We start from the raw sequence: 18,670 nt of genomic DNA on the forward strand, positions 1-18,670 counted from the left end.
GTCAATTATCCAATCAGATTTCTTTTCCACTTGGGAAACTAGAGCTTTTTCTTCTCTAATTTCTCTATCAAGATCATCTTCCTTAACAACCACAAATCTCAATTCATCGTCACTTTGACCTTTCTCATTAGATTCTTCATCTTCATTAGCATACAAACAATTTCTATCTCTTTTAGGCTTAAACTTTCCCTTATACATTTTCTCTCTTTTAGGACATTTAGATGCATAATGACTGAATTGATCACAAGTCCAAAATTTAAAGATTTTCTTACCATCTTTTTCTCTTCTCACTAGAAGGGCTATACCTTCCTCAATCTTCTTGTCTTCACCAAATCTACTGCTACTAGTGAAATCTCCACATGTGCTTGCACTCCTTGTCAGATTAGGTCAAATACTCAAGGCACTAAATTTTTTGTTACTCTTGCTAGATCTCTAGACCATCTCAGATCTACTTCTGTAGATTCTAATCTTCCAAGAAATGTTTCCTTTGTGAAATCCTTAGTGCACGTCATTACTATCTAAATAATCTAAGCTACTTGCTTGAATGGTGGTGTTTAACTTTTCAATATCTTCCATACTACTTCATCTTCTTCCTTAGTTCCACCAAGAGACTAAATTCCTACAACAATTTCTGATATTCTATCAATATAGCTTCTTATAGATTCATCTTCCATCGTCTTAGCATCTTGAAATGCACATATCCAATTTTGCAATCTCATTCTTTTTGCATATTTATCACCTTCAAAAGTATATTCTAATGCTTTCTAAATTTCATGAGATGTTTGAAGTGACTTTACTTGACTATATTCATTATCTAGAAGAGCTGATAGTAGAGCTTCTCTATCTCTCATGTTACACATGAACATATCTCTCTCTGCTTCAATGCATTGTTCAAGTTGTTCTTCTTCCACAATCATCTTTCCACTCTTTGTCAAGATCCAATAACCCAAACCCATGCACAACAGACAAGTCTTCATCTTCTCCTTCCAACTGTCATAGTTGACCCATCAAATCTAGGACTATTCTTTCCAAAAAGATTCATCAGGGGATGGTACCCACAAGATGATGTACTAATATAAATGTTCCTTGTTAGAGGATGTACCCTATTAGGAGTCTATGTATACATTAAGTACATATGAGTCCCTATTAGGAGACTTTGAATCCCTATTAGGAGATTCCAACCTTGTTAGGAGTTGTGGAAGACAACTGGACCCACTGCCCAAACAACTTCAAGGGAAAGACCAATGAACCCACTTTCCAAACGATCTCTATATTATTCCTTGTAGAATAATAGAAATGAAATATACTTCCTTCCTCTTCTTTTGTCCTATCAACCAGACCTCTACTCCTTCAGATCTTGTAACCAGATCACAAATATCGCATCCAATAATCCCTTGGATCACTTACTTGCATTTACCAAACACTCTACTCCTTTTCGCACTTCACACTACCAGTAGATACTTTACAAACAAGGAAAACATATTTCCTTTATACCATATCTTCAAAATAATTACTTGAGTCAGCCTTGAGGCTTTCCCAATTGATTATAATAAGATAATTAATTAATTACAATTACAATAGCATGCTATCGGATCATATTCTACATACAAAACTTCACATGTGTGATACTAGGGCTTGCACATTTGCTGACATCACCAACGAACTATCCTCTATCATTGTCTAACTATGCATCTTCTCATTACATCTCAAACGTAAGATAGCGAACAAACATCAAGAATTACTTTCCAAATACTCTATCTCTGAAGTTCTCTCTGTAAATCAAGTACAACTTACGTACGTCTTTGACTTAGACTCTATGCATTGAACCACATCATTAGGACACTGTGTCAAACATGTCCATAACCATGCATCACCAGACAATCAAACTATTGTTTGTACAACTAAGAGCTCTATCTACTACTCAAACAATCTTTACAGAAACCATACTATGTTGACATCAATGACAAACATAGTCATGAATGCAACATTTCAATACTCTCCAATGCTTAGGATACTCCCCCAAAGTAGTATCATAAGCATTCATGCTAATACTTTTTTCTTCTTCTTAGGACAATTTTTTACCCAGTGACCAATTTTGTTACAAAAAAAATAGAAGGCGGAGACTCAAACTCCACTTCTTTCCTCAAAATAACTTTCTTCGATTTAATCGCTATTTAACCGAGGTAAGATTCTCTAGTCTCCCTAAGTTCACACAAACCTTGGCAAAAAGAGGTCTAGATTTAGTACATGTGCTTGAATCTACTAAAACAACTGGCCAGACCTTTTAGAACTTTCAGATTCCAAAATTCCATAGTAAAGCTTGGAAACCTAACCCATACTAGAAGAGAGAAGAAAGAGCCATCATAATTCCACTTGAGTGACCATTTTCGGAAGGAAATAACCATCTTTCCAAACATCCTCGGATAACCACACAAGATATTATAGTCAAAGTCTACTTTATTAGAAAAACTCAAAGGAAAGAAAACCCTAGGATTCAGGAAGGGAAAAAATCTCCACATGTCCTTTTAGATGTCATTTACTTTCCATGAAGCTACAAATAACTTCAATAGTCAAGTGAGGACCAAGGAATTTTCCTATCAAAGTCAATGCCATCGAGGCTATCAAATGGTCTAAGATGGGATCAGGGACAAAGATACTATATTCTCCATCCTTACAACCCACCCAAATTAGATCCATTGGCTGGGGAGAAGGATGCAAGTACCATTGGGATCCCCACAACCCAGATCACTTTTGAGGATGTACAACTACTTCTTGCTAGCCCTTGATAACTTCATCTTTTCTTCTATAAACCTTTAGAGAACCGAAAATCTTCTCCTTCGAATGTGAACCCACCATTTTAGGAAGAAGCACATGGGCATTCTCCAACCATGGAAAAAAAGATAGGAACAATTAAGGGAGGAACCAAGGCACCTAGTTCCCCAGACCTTCAAATAGGGCCCCTGCAACTTGACTAATGATAAGAGAGCTTGCAGATCCCTCCAAGCCATCGTTCTCGCCCAACTTTGAAGCTTTTAAATTCAAAAAAAATCCCCCCTTAGAAGTCCCCATGTTGTTAATCTATGTCCAGGCATTTATAAATGTTTATGTTACATGTTTATTACATTAAAAGTTCTACATTTCAGCAATAGGTAACAAGCCATATCAAATTGGTAAAATTTATTAGTATATCAATTTAAGGATAAAAAAAGAAAAAAAAATTGTACTTCTTAGCCCTCCCTCCCCTCTTAGTACCTTACTTGAATATTTTCAACACCAATATTAGTGAAGAAATAAATGCACCTTCATACACTTTGTGTACCTAAATACAATCATGTTTAAAATACCCCTATTACCCAAAAAATATCTCAACTCTTATCTTCATTACTCTAAGGTAATAGCCCTAAAGTCTTTAATAAAATCTTCCCCATGTTGATCCAATAAATATACCCCAAATTTGGATAACTTATCTTCCACCTCATTTTCTTCCCTCAACACATGTTAATTTGGAATCCTCAAAATCTTGTAATGAAATTTTAGTTCTACATTTATGTTTATTGAAATGTCATGATCTCAATTTCCTTTGAAAATTTCATTAATAATGATCAATGACTGCCTTTTAGGTACACCATCCTTACTTGAATCTTCTTAGTCATTTGGATTGTCTGTATCACAGTCCATGTATCTTTGTTTCATTGTTTGTGCCATCTAATATTGTCACTTTGCACTAATCATTCATATGTTTCCATTCGCATTTATGCTTGCATACCTTGCACAGTCTAAGCTTTCTGGATTGCCTTTAGATGCACCATCAAAATTAAACTTTGTCCATCCTTTGTCCAAGGATTTCTATTCTTCCCTTTTCATTGTAGTATTGTAGTGTGCAAAGGTTTAACCTTAAAAGGCTCATTAACATGCAACTATTTAAGAATTCCTATTATATTATATATTTTTTCTCTTTAGTACTTAAATATGTATTTTCTTTATAAATATTACTCTTTGACATTTATTAAATCTCCACATAAATTTAAGTTCATAAAACAATAATTTAATAAAATAAATCATTTACAAAAGCTTAATATAAGAAAAATATGAGGCGTTATTGATATGAAATATTTCAATTAATTAAAAAAATCTAAATATAAATAGTAAAATATAAATCAAATTATATTAACCCTAAAAAAATGAACTGTTGGTGTTTAGTTAACATCATTGTTAGATGACATTAATTTTATGTCTTTGAGAATAAGATGAAATTTTTTAATATTCTTAATTTTTAACAATGAATTATTTGGCAAGACCCTTATTTATAACTAAGATATTATGTATACATTGGAAAATATAATTGAAGGCCTCGCAGTAGATGTAGACCAATAATTGTGCAATTTTTAACTCATGTTTCATTGGTGCATTGAAGTAAGACCACATCATTTGTTTCCTTTTACATCTTAATTGTACATTTTATTCAATAATGAATACTAACGATGGATAAAAGAACCTTCAATATAATAACCACTAATTCTATACTATTTTTAAAAAATCAACATTAAAACAACTCCTATTCAAAAATATACACATACTAATGTTATAGTTTTAATGATTTGACATTAAGAAAGCAACACAATTATATCTATTGAAAAAGTATTAATGATATACTATTAAAATCTTAAGAGGACATATTCAATAACATTTAGTAAACAAATATAACTACTAATGTTATACCATTAAAAATATTTGTCTTTAAGATGACAGATATAATGACATCTTTAAAACATACACAACTAATAATGTTATACTATAATAAATATTTGACATTAGACAACATATATAATCACACCTCTTGAAACATACACAACCACTAATGTTATACTATTATAAACATTTGACTTTAACCATGTCACACCCACTGAAATGCATTTGCTAATCTTAAACTATTATAAGTATTAGACATCAAGACCACAAATACAATCACAATCACAACTATGAATACATACATAATTACTAACATAACACTTTTTTTTTTATTGTAGTACCATACATGACTATTAATATTATACAACTAAAAGTAAATCGCACCTATTAAGACATGTACAACTACTATGTTACACTATTAAACAATAATGAACAATAACACAACAATCACTATTGTACTTATTGAAATATAAACAATTATTAATATTGTACTATTAAAAATACTCCACAATAAAATTAAAAAATAAATTGAGTCTATTAATATGTACACAATTGTCCTAACATTGTATATTGAAAATATTCAACACAAAGATTGGAAAAAAACTTTCATACATATTGAAATAAATATAAATACTAATGTTATACTATCAAAAAAAAATATTATAAATATCTAACATTAAGAATACAACAAATACAATCACCTATCAAAACATACACACCTACTAACACTATACTACTAACAATATTGAAATTTAAGATTACAAATACAATCACACCTATTAAACATAAATAACTATTAGAAATATTTGAAATCAAGACAAATATAAAATCACACCTACAACCCTAACTTTTGACATCAAGATAACAAATACAAAGTGAACAACTACTAATATTACACTATTTAAAAACTTAAACATTAAAACTATATATATAACATACAGACAAGCGAATTAGAATGAAATGGACTATATAACACATACGGTTCATGTGAGAAAGTATATTTGGTCGGCTAGCCTGAACAGAATGGTATGACTTTTTGCTGTGGCGTTGGTAAGATGTAGAATTTGGAATGTCTGAAAATATCACAAGAATCACAGGCGAGGAATACCTTCTTTCTCTTTATTCATAACACCATGACATCACATTCAGAAAAGAATGCTAATTTTTTAAGTCACGTCAACAAAAAAAAAGAATAATGAACAGCAGAGGCATAAAAATGAGTGGATTCTGGCCAAACTGATAGAATTTAAGTATAACCCATATGACTGTTTTGCTCAAACAATGATTTGTTAATAGCACAAGGCATATTAGGTTTAGCTTCAGCTGGGCGATGCAAAGAAAAAATTGAGAATAAAAGAAGTGGGAGTTATAATATGATTACAACTGAGTTCTGAGCAACTAAACAAATAATTTCTCTCTAATCTTTGTATAAGTAGAAACATCGCCGTTACAGAGATACCCATATTATTTTTTGAGCTCGCACAAAGCCAAGCAAATACAAATTAAAATGAGGCCGATAAAGCTTCTCTAGCCTACACACAAATAATAATGCAAGCAAACCCTGCCAATATAGAATGATAATAATAATACTCACCCGTACAGTCTTTATATATGTATAGGATTACGCGATATATAGGACTGACTGACTGACTGACTGACTGACTGACTGTAAAAACTCTCAGTATTAATCTGTTACGTCCAATCCGTCGTATCAACGTTGATAAAATAGGATTCCTGCCGGAGAATCATTATCTCGTCATTGCAGTTGAATATGAAGAGTAGAGAGTATAGCTATTCATAGGTCTCATCACGCCTTCATGCTGGCCTCCAATCCAATCCATTTCCATTTCCACTGCACAGTACAATCATTTCCATCAATCAAAATGCACATGCCCATTACACTGTCCATATTACATTATACTCATGCTATTCCTGCCCATCCTATTAACTGCAGTAAAATGTGATGAAACAGATCAATCTTTTTATCTATATTTAGAATGTACGGTGGACTGATTTAATTAGGGTTGAGAAAACATGGATAACTTATACTAAAAACACACAATGGAATTTAGAAATATATTCATATATTAATGGATTGTGGAAATCTGATAGTATTAACAGATAACTTCTTCAAAATAGATTGTAGAAAACTATACTTAATAGTGAGAGTATTCAATATGAATTAAAATAGATTGTGGAAAATTTACACCAATGTTGATTTTTTTTTCCAGTTGAAGGATAGAGGGGGATAAATAATCAGTTCGCTTTAGTAATTTGAAATATGGTTGAGAATAATGACTGCAATATAAATGTGGATCTAATACACTTTGGGCGATGGAGGGAAAGAAGGGTGGCCTGAAAGAAAACTGTTCATTGAAATGGGAGTGAGGAGGGATTGACATACGTAGTTCAAAGCAAAATTATCATGCACTTCAATTGTAGATGTCAAACCATAATTTGTGTAAAGCTAATATATTGAAATTGGGAGGAGAGAAGTGAACTATTTCTAAGGAGATACTTGAAATCAGTGACCTAGAACAAAGAGCTATTAACGTGTGGTTTCTGGATTCAACGATACAAGATTGACAAAAAAAAATTAGTTAGTAGTGCAAAATAGATCTTATAGAGCTGAATTCAGGGATTACAGGCACTCATTGTTATGAACTGTAGAAATCTGATTGATGTCTTTAACAAAACTATTGACTGAAATAAGGTTCAGAAGTCAGATACTCTTCATAAGCTACATTGAAGATCGGATGGCACTTCAAAGAAATGAAGGAGGGGTGATTAATAACCCATTCAAATTCGAATGAGCTGAAACAAAGAACAATTAATTAATTAAAAATTAATTCTTTGACAAAACTATTGACTGAAATAAGGTTCAGAAGTCAGTTACATTTGAAGATCGAATGACAACACTTGAAACCAAAAAGGAGGGGTGAATTTTTTAGTCTAACCCATTTAAATTCAAATGAGTTGAAACAAAGAACAATTAATCAGAAAAATAAGCTTAATTAAAAATCTATACAATCAAATTTAGAAGAATATTAGACAAGAGTCTACAATGATACCTTGTAAGGCTCTTAATTAGAAGGTCTTGGGGAGTTTACAACCTTAATCAGCCTCTTACCTATTAAGAAAACTCCTTGAATATTGACTTAGAAAATACCTTAATTGATCTTGGATGAGTGTGAAGAACTGAATACTAGATACGGTTGTTAGCTGCAAATCAGATTTGTTAATGGATTGAATTGAAATAAAGAGATGGAGGAACAAAATTATAGATGATGCGTTGGATATTACATCTCCAATCAAAAAACAATGTTAATACATTAGCACGTTTTTTGATTTGTTTGACAACTTTTTGGCTCCTGAATACAAGTAATAACGAAATCTAAAAACAGTGCAGTGAAACACTGTTTTGAACAATTAAGGTAAATGGGCTTTCCTCTGTGGGAGCTTTCAGGCACAAAAACATTGTTATCTCAATTCTGAGTTTCCTATTTCAATGTTTCGGATCATAAGTAAAATTAAATAAAAGATGTATTTTTTCTTCTACCACTCTCTTGCGTGCATTTTGATGATGAATCAAGTAGACATCGTTGAAATTTTTTAACACAGTTTATGGAAATCTAGCAACTGTAAAGAATTGTTATCCACAAGACTGAGTTTTCATTATAGCATTATAAAAATGTTACAGTTTCTTGTTAACCCAAACAAGAAGTAAAAATGCTATATGACATCTCCGACTTGGAATTCTCCCACATTGCAGCCCCTAAATAGTTTATGGAAGGAAAGAATATATTACTGTAAGAAAAAAGAAAGAATCTGAAGAGGGATGTAGAAAAAACCTCTGAAGTGGGATGAAGAAAAATCACAAAACCAGAAAAGAGAGAGTGATATAAAAATTGACCTGCTTTCCAACAGTGAAAATCTCGGGAAGGAACGGTGCAATTGATCACCACCTGTTCCTGCCCCTCTTGAAATTCCGACGCCTCGAAACTCCAATATTCCACTACTATTCGTATGCTCACAATTCACACACACAGAGTCATGACCATTATACATTTCTCATGCACCCTAACTACTGTTGCTGCTGATGATCCTCATTGCCGCCATCATGCTGCTGCCTCTGCTGATCATAGTGATCAGGATTAGACCTCACCCCAGGGTTACCATAAGCATTAAGCGGGGCTATAATACCGTACTGCGCAGCCCCATCGCCGCCAAAACCAAGCCCGCCTTGCTGCAAAAGCATGGAGCTCAAGGGCATATGGTGGTGGTGACCATGAGAGGCGGCGGAGGCCAAGTGGGAGGTCTGCAGTTCGAGTCCCATGGCGCCCGAGATGTTGATTCTGGGCATAAGCGTAAACCCTCCTGGAAGAACCTGAGGAACCATAGACGCCAGATTATTGTTATTCCCACTACCACTATTGCCGTTGTTAGTGGAAGTCCCGGCGATGTTAGAACCAGCCGCCGCCGCCGCCGGCCCCGGCCGGTAAGAATTCCACTGCTCGGAGCTGAGAAGCGGCGGGGGGGCGAGATTAGCCGGCGGAGGACCGCCGGCGGAAGTGACGGGCAGCATCCAGATGGCGCCGGGCAGGGGCGATCTGCTAGTCCACATAGCAGAGGGCATGAGGCCTGCCCCCTGGCTGCCCGCGGGAGCGTACTTAGCCCCCGCGGTGGCGCTGGTCATGAAACCGCCAGCAGCCCCCCGCTCGGATTCCTCCCCCACGTGACCGTGACCGTGACCGTGACCCACGATCTCCTTATACCCCTCCGCTTCGAACATCAAGCCCTTCATGAATCTCCGCTCCGGCGTCTCTCCGTAGGACGTGGAGGGCGCTGCCCGGACGCTGCCCGACCCGCGGACCGAGGCGGCCATGTTTGTAGCCGAGGCAGGAATGGTCCCGGTGCCAGTGACCGCCATTATGGTGGGCTCCGCCTGCTGCAACAGCCACTGTATCGTCTCCCCGTCCGATTTGTGGCCCAGCTCTCTCGTCAGCTGAAATATCCTCGCCGCGCACGTCGCCGGCATTCTTATCCGCCGCCCCCGCCCGTCCACCTTCGTGTGCCGGTCCTTGGTCGGCTTCTTCACTTTCTTCACCTCCCCCACCTCCTTCTCCACCACTGCCCCACCGGCCCCCCCGGTCACCTCCTCGTTATACGCCCCTCCGCCGCTTCGCTCTATCCGATTCATCCCCCCACTCCCTCCTCCTCTGTGAAGCTCCGCCTTGCCCCGATCTGTACCTTGCTCATCGTTCTCCATCTCTCAAAACCAAAACCCCGCTGGGATTCGATCGCCCCACCTCATCGCTCCTCTTGCCCCACCGGACCCCTCTCTCGAAAGAAAACCACTCACTCGGTTGAACTGAGAAGAAACAAAGAAGACATGTTGAGTCGTGTAGATATGGCAATGGCGTCAAGGAGTGGGAGAAAAAAGAGTCGGCCGTGTGGGGGAGGACCCACCGGGGTTTTGTGGCTAGTGGCCGCCGAGGCGTTCCATCATGACCATGGCCCCGCTCGTCTCATCTCATTTCATTTCCCACCAAATATGGTTTCGTTTCCGTCTTTCCCCCTCTGCCTTGCATTGCACTGCACTGCACTGCATAGCGACAATGATGGTGATCGTCACATCAGGTTTTTGTATTGTTACGCACTGTTTGACAGCGTCTTACGCTCCCATTATTCAAACCACACGCCCGCACGCACACTCGCCCTACGCCTAGGAGGAGGAGGAGCAGGAGCAGGAGCAGTAATAAGTGTGTACTAAGTTGTAGTAGTAAGAAACCCAGTCACACCCACTAATCACATCATATCCCAAACCCTAATCCTATTCGTTTTCGTCATCCAACCAGGCCTCCAACTTGACGGCCGCCCGTACCTGTCCGTTTCCTCGTCTTAATGCATCTAGTTCACATTTTAAGCTTATCAATTTTTGTTTGGCTCAATCTAATAACCGTTCCCTTTCCTCCCTAATTACCACCCAAAAAATCATCCATATGCTTATGAATATGTCAAAACAAATCACCATAAATACTAATAGTCATTTCCTTTTATTCATAATTTAGCTTTCTTGGTCCATTTGTGCACTATTCTTTTGATGCCGCTAGTCACTTGGGGGGCCATTTTTCATGCCTTTTAATTTACAATTTGGAAAAAGCATCACTTTGATCGATGTTTGGGATTGATTTGATGTTTTTACATCAAAATTTTCACACTTGTAGTCCATGTGGTCTGTCACCAGAATGCGAGAAAAATGAGGGTTTGGTCATTTTAATGTCTTTATTTTTATTTTAATATTTTAAGCATTTAATAAAAGTTACAAGGATGTGTGACTTCTTAGAAGTCTCAATGCATCACCTATATGCAATGAAAAAACTAAATTGATTAATTACCCTTGACCAAGAGTAGTACTACTATGTGCCGACTTTTTGGAAGGCTCAATGTATCACCTAAATGCAAGAAGGAAAGGTGTGGTTAAATGCACTTGAGCAAGAGGAGTACTAAGATGAATGACCTCTCCAAAGTCTTAATGCACTAGCTAATTGCAACGAAGAAGATTTTTGATAAAACAAACTTGAGCCTAGAAGTATTACTCAATAGATTGACCTCTCTAAAGTCCCATTACACCGTCTAAATAAAATAAGCAGTATTCCATTCATTGGAATAGTAAATTCACATAATCACATTTCTGATCTAATTTAAATTTTATTATAAATAGCATTTATATTTACATTATATATTATAAATTTTAAAGTATCGATCCAAATTTTCAAGCCTAGACTTCAAAAACCGGCCATTTTGACCATCAAATTCTAGGCCTACATCCATGCACTGAAGCTTCCCACGTGGGGTCCACTCACACCCGACTCGATTAACCGCCAGTCAACGCCGCCGCTATCTTTACCGTTTTATTTATCGATTGCACTCCCCTTAACTTCCGCTCCGTGTTACAGTGAGCCGGTCGCCGTCTTGTGCTTGGTGCCTTTTCAGCCTTTCTCATGTCCTACTGCCCTCTCATTAGCCAACACTTTGTGAAAAACCATTTCAAAACTCTTTCTAAGCCCCACAAGATTGTTTTGCCTCCTCATGGGCATTCAAATTCAACATATAAAAAATGGTACCGTTCCCATTTGTGTTCCATCCGAAGGGTCCATCAAGTGCACACATTTCAACACTTCTTCTTCCTACACCATCTCATTTGTGTTCAAATTGATTGATTGATTGATAGCTATATATTGTAGTTGTAAAGTCCACACCATGAAATGCGGCAGAAATTTTCAGCCTTGGTAAATGACAATGGCCGGCCAGCCAACCAACAAACCCATGAAGGACCTAAGCAAAACAACAAAAAAACTGAGGACCTAGGGAACAAAATAAGCCTAGGAAATTACATTTTCCTTAGATTAGGCAAGGCCTTGGGACTCCATTTAGATGTTGACAAACACACAAATATGTTTTGAGTTTTGGGTATATTTATTTACATTTTCCCTCTTCTCTTCAAATCTTCCATTTTCCTTACAATCTGCCTCTTTCCTCGCAATCTGGCACGTTGGTCCAATCCCCAATAAAACAAAGCCAAGTAATGATTCCTTACCTTGAAAGATCCATTCAACAATGACTTTCCAAAGTGGGACTAATTTAAACCCAATAAAATAATGGAGTTTGGTGGAAGTAATTCTATCAAATTTGATGATTGCCACCGTGCCTATTAGGATATGATTTGAGAGGTTGAGGATTAAGGAATAAAGAGTTAAAAACAGTAACCTAATGTAACCTAACCTCCATGGGTTTGGTTAGGTTAAGGAAAGTACCATTATTGATTATTTGATAATGGCCAAGCATCTAATACACTTTCCTTGTCAACTACAAGAATGATTTTTTTTCCAAAAAATGATATTCCCTGAATAAACTATACAAGTCTATCACATCAAAAAGGTTAAAGCTAATCCAAATTACAAAGAATCCATAGACAAACGAGGTGCCTTGGTTGCTTCAATTTGTTGACATGCCTAATTTGTTTCCTACTTTTATTTTATTTTATGTTTAGGTTTTGCATACCAAACTTGAAAAACATTCTTTCTAGTAATAAGTGCAAGGAGATTTCATGATTGTTAATGGGGCCAGCCCTATCTTGTGTATTGTCAAATACATGCTCTTAAAATGGTTTTTAATTTACAAAAATCAGATGCAAAACATAAATGTACTTTTTCGTGTAGAAGAGGGACCCTAAGAGATTCCACTAAAAATGAGATAGAAAACAATGGTAAGACAATTATGTAAGGAGTGTTACAGAAAACTTCTAGTTCTCTCACTTTCTTTTTGTGTTTCCATTGGTGGAGACTATATAAATAAATGAGACAACACCAAGAAAACCAAATATTTAAGGCTTCAAATTATTATTTTCCATTTCAATTTACCCATGTCTTTATTATTCGGTAGAATTTAACTCTAACTTTATCATATGGTAGATAGCAATGACAAGTGGCAATTGTGGAGGACGTCTTGTTAAGTTGTCATAGGGCCAGAGTACTCGATAAAAACAAATCCCCATCTTAGAAATAGTAAGCATAGAGGGAGATATATTATGAAAAATTCACATCTCCCTCACTGTATTATTTTCTTGTTCAATTTGGTGTTTATTAGTCCCTGACTTATTTATAAAGCAGGAATTGGTTGACCCTTCTATTTAATTTTAATGGCTAATCAAATATCATATCTCTAATTTCAAAAGGTTAGATTTTAAAAATAATTTTTAATTGCTAATTGCTAATTTTTTATTGGACCTTAGAGGAATTTCCTAGGGTTTTAACAATTTTTCTGGATGAAAAAATTAAGAAAAAGCATTCAAAAAGATAGTGGAGATATTGATGCATTTATAATTTATCTAATTGGTCTCGAAAAAAATCTGTCTTAAAAAGGAGAGGAAATTAATAGCAATAAATCTAGTAGAATCTGAGTTCCACCCACATACTTATTACAACCGTAGAATTTGTTCGAAAAGACGGCTAAGATCTATTATTATTAAAGAAAACCAACTAATATGATAAAAAGGGAAAATTGGTCGTGCTCTCATAAAAATAAAATAAATATATGTTGAATGGTGTGAGTTTTACCAGAAAAAAAATAATTAAAACAATATTACTAATAATAATAATGCCCTCAATTAAGTTTAATTTAGGAATTAAGTTTAATTTAGGTAAAAGTGCATGTCATTTTGGGCTCCACCTACAATACTAGGCCCTACCTCAACATAAATTTCCTTTTACAAAAGAAGCAAAACCTCCCACAAGAAATTAGAGGAATCATACAACTAGCTCATCCAACTGACTCATGAACCATTGCAACTATGCAAATTAAAATTGAAACTTGAAAAGATTTTGCAAATATCTGGAACATTTGATCTCTCCTTCATGACGTTGCAAAAACTAGCATTTGATCATATCCAAATATCTGTTGCAACCAACATCTTTTTTGGGTCCCTTCTTCAGCTGAAAACATAGAAAAGTGAATTGAAACATAATGTCACTATAAAACATTAAAATATCTATTTCTTCATGCTAAATATGATTAGAAAATAGTGCTTGACATCTACTTTCCATGTTTGCAAAAAAATGCATTGTCTCATAGAGTCTGCAATCACATTCTTATGAAGAGTAAATCCAAAAATGGCTTCCTTCCAATGCAGAGTGTGCTTAGAAAAAATAGGAAATTGGCTAAATAAAATATTCCATTTTTTTGAACTCTCAAATAGTCCCAAAAAATGTGTTTTCGACTTTCATGACAATGACAAAAAGGGCACTTGGTTGGTGATAACTTCATAAAATTTAAGATTGTCCCATACCGATAACTTGTGATGTAAAACTTTCTATGCCAATATTTGGGCATTGGCCTCTGCCTTAGAATTACATATTTGATCACTTAAGCTCCTCCATTTTTTTCATGTAAACCTACAATTCCACTTCTTGTTAAGTCTAGGATTCAAATTTATTGTAGGCAACAGCTTCAAATAGATGACCCTTAAAGGACAACAAGAAAAAGAGTATTTCTCAAGCCAAAGTGGCCAATCCTTAAAACCGTTGCATTGACGAGATGTGCATATGTTTATAAGAAGTTCCATTGGAACTAATGATTTGACAAAGATCAAAAACCTCTTGTCCTTATTTTTAAACTATATGAATGTTTCATATCCCGCCAATTAGACCAGTTAAGAGAGGTGAAGTCCAAAATACCAACAAACTCTTGTATCCTTCTCTTAAAAAGATGATGATTTTGTTTGGGAAAGGAGATAGCAAGAGGTTATCCATGATTAAAGAAAAACAAGTTTGTTCCACCAAATAGAAGAATGGGTAAAGCTAAAACCATGCAGCAGTGAATCTTCTCCAATTTAAAAAGTGACATACATTCTTCCAAGCTTTCAAAATAAGTTGCAATTGGAAAGAATTCTTAAGATGAAAAAATGGAACAAGTAGAATTTTGTCCACCCAACCCACATTTTTCCAATTTGTATTTATATCAGCAAGTGATATTTGATGATGCACCAAAAAATTTCATTGGTCACCTCTTGATTAGCTCTTAAAACCCACTTGGTGGATAAACAAATTCCTTGTGTTCTAGGATCCAAGAGTCCCAAGCCACCCTTATCCTTTGGTTGTATACAATGCAACCAAGAGGTAGATTTGTAACCCATGTTCCCCTCCCAATTAGTCCATATAAATTGTTGTATAAGCTTATTAAGATCTTCGTAACCTTTTTTAGAGGGCATCCAACACAAGGAATAATATACATGAGAGGCTAAAGAAATTTGATTTATCACATGTATTTTCCCAACTAATGAAAGATACTTGTTGCCCCAATTAAAGATTTTCTTTTTCAAACTTTGTGATGAACCAATTCCACATGTCATGAAGAGAAACTCCCAGCCCAAAGGGAATTCCAAGATATCTTGTAATCTTCACATGCTTAATTTGTTTCCATTCCTTTGGGATCTAAAGAGAGACTGGATTTGACTGAATCATTAAAAATTCAGTTTTATGATGAGCCAATTTAGAACCTGAAACAAAGTAGTATAAATCAAGAACCTCCAAAACATTTTTTATTTTTGATTCAGAATTTTGAATAAACAATAAAGAGTCATCAACAAAATGTGAGTTAAGGATAGTAACATTATTAGGAATTGATATGCCCTTGATCAAGTTTAATTGATTATATTTCTGAAGTAGATAGGCAAGACCATCACCCACTAGCACATAAAGGAATGGAGATAAGGAGTAGCCTTGCCTAATTGAATGTTGCAAAGGAAATGAATCAAACACTAAGTTATCAATCCTTGACTGAGCATTCATCATTAAAAAGAATTTGGATATGCCTATAAACTTTGGAACCAAAACCAAGCCATTGCAATATTTTGATAATAAATCTCCATCTAATCCTATTGTAAGCTTTAACAAAATCTAGCTTTACCAACAATGAGTTTTGCCTTGATTGTTGAGCCCATTCACTTGTTTCCCAAGCCAAAATTAGATTGTCCAAAATAAACCTTCCTCTAAGGAACTCTATTTGTTCATGTCTAACTATCATCTTGGTATAGGTTTGATTCTAGTCGCAAGAGCTTTAGCAATAATTTTAGAAGAGGTGTTTACTAAAGTAATAGGTCATTATCCAGACACATAGTCAGAAGTTTTCCCATTAGGCAAAAACATGATCAAGCCTCTATTGATATTTGGACCCAATGAACCTTGATTAATAGCTTCCAAATAAATAAGGTAAAAGTCTTCTTTAATACATTACCACATAGTTTGATAGAACTCAATTGAGAAACTGTCAACCCTTGGACTTTTATTTGAAGCCATAGAGAAAACAACATAATTTAAATCCTGAATAGAAAGATTTTATCAATATAGAGACTATATTTTGTATCAACCTTCCTTGGTATGACATCCTCTATATTATCTTCGAGTACTAATTGAGCATCTTGCCAATGAGTGTCTTCTGTAAATAGTTTCTTATAAAAGGTCTGAATTTTTTTTTAATTTCTTTTGAATTTGTATGGACTTGTCCCTCCTCATCATATATTGAACCAATAAACTCCTTTTAATGTTTATAGTTTAAGTAATTAAAGAATTATTTGGAGCCTTTATTGTCATCTTTACACCAATGTTGTCTAGGTTGGATCTTAGCTCCTTGTCCCTTATAAGTGTCAAGTTTTCAAAGTTAAGTCTCAATAATAGTTATTGAAGTTTGAATTTGATTGTTTTTTGGATTAGAACTAAGCATTTTCCTTTGTCAATCTAGTTTTCCTTGTAAATATTTTTCTTTGCATTTCCTTTGTCATGCAAGTTTTTTACCAAAGGAGCATAAAAAACCAACACATCAAGATAGGGCAGCTTGCCACCATGTCCTATAGGATTCCCCTTCTTTTGGCTTGGGAATAGAATTCCAGATGCCAACCAATGCATCCATGCAAGATGGAATTTTTAGGTGGGAAGTATTAATTTTAAAAGGTAACTAAGAATATGAAACCATGGGATTATCTATAGCAATGCTGTGAAAAATAGGAAAATGATCTGAAAGAGTATTAGAATAATCTACTCTCACATGATTTCCCACTAAATCTTGCATTACATGCAAATTAGGAGAAATATAAAACCTTTCTAATTTTTTGAGTTTTCTATCCTCTCCAAATCTGCAATTAGACCAAGTATATCAATTATCTATGCAACTAGATTTATTTTTATTTAAAGGGTCAATAACCCTAATAGAGTTATGACAAAATAACCATTTATCAAATTTTTCATTGCTAAGTTTTGACTGGAAAGACTAGTTCATGCCATCAAATTTGTGTTCTACCATGTTGAAGTCTCTTCCAATAATCCAGTCAACATGGGGAAGATGCCTAGACATCCATTACCGTAAGTCACACCTTTCTTTAGGTATGTTATGATCATAAACTAAACGAAAACTAATGGGTTGGCCACTAATAAAAGCAAGAACCCACACACAATTATGAGAGGGATCCTCACCCTTATCAATGACAAACTTATTGACCCATGAAGAAAAACCAATAACAACCCCTACCTTGCCTTCACTATGCAATGTATGGAAAAATGAAGTATATATTTCCATATATTGAATAAATAATTGTCAAGATGGGGACCATTACTTTTTAACTTCTAGTAAAAAAATCACATCCAACTTCCATTTGACAATAGTATCCTTGACGTCAAATCTACGATGAGGGAGTAACAACCCTCTAACATTATTTTATGTCTTGCATACATGTCGCTACTTTTTGTGAGAAAAAAGTTGGGTCCCCTCCTTTTTCTTTCTAGTCTTGCACCGCTTAGGGTAAGTCCCTTTAGTTTGTTTTGGTTTTTTGGTCTTTGGTCTTTGGGATTCCACATTCCTTGTTCAAGATACAAATCCCTTTGGTGAGGAAAATAGAAGTAAATTTTTTGGCCTTGAGGAAGATCTCAGTCTTCTCGAAAGATTAATCTCGGATCAAGTGGGAAATTTTTCCTATATGTCTTTGACGGTAGGAGGAAATTTCTATGGTCTTAAGGCAAGACATGTAGCAATGCTAATTAATGAAAGGAAAGTAAAATCAATGCACCCTTTAAACTACCATGATCAAGATTTTATTTAAGGCACCTAAAGGGATTAATTTCCACTGTACTAAAAAATCACAATTTTGCTCTACAAATCAAGTTGTTTCCTGTGTCGTCACCTTGCCTGGAAGTGGTTTTGGTTATGCAAGTTCGTGGCACCTTTGGTTCTAAAGCTAGCTCTGGTTCATGTGAAAATTAGGACAGACTTTGGCACCATAATTTTCTTCATTTTCGTCTCCCAGGTTTCTACTCTCATTTAGCCCTTGTCATGTTTCTTTCTCATTTTGCAGGTCATGTTCACTTGTGTTCTTTTCTTTTGTGGGTTCTTGTTTCTTGTTTCCTATTTCCTCATTCCTTTATGTTTTGTTTTT

General features: G+C 35.4%; 1 protein-coding gene across 1 annotated transcript; it reads right to left on the reverse strand.

The window, feature by feature from the left end:
- Nucleotides 1-6,088: 6,088 nt before the first annotated feature.
- Nucleotides 6,089-10,099, reverse strand: LOC149543824 (uncharacterized). Its single transcript, XM_089798510.1, has 2 exons — nt 8,603-10,099; nt 6,089-6,541 (listed from the first exon to the last, which is right to left on the reverse strand). Exon 1 carries the CDS (start codon nt 9,956-9,958, stop codon nt 8,774-8,776), a length of 1,185 nt encoding a protein of 394 aa, XP_089654636.1. The 5' UTR covers nt 9,959-10,099; the 3' UTR covers nt 6,089-6,541; nt 8,603-8,773.
- Between the last annotated feature and the right edge of the window lie 8,571 nt (nt 10,100-18,670).

Source organism: Cupressus sempervirens, chromosome 8 (genome assembly GCF_028749045.1).
Source record: "Cupressus sempervirens isolate cs-2001-9-10 chromosome 8, ASM2874904v1, whole genome shotgun sequence".
In the NCBI taxonomy this organism is placed as follows: domain Eukaryota; kingdom Viridiplantae; phylum Streptophyta; class Pinopsida; order Cupressales; family Cupressaceae; genus Cupressus; species Cupressus sempervirens.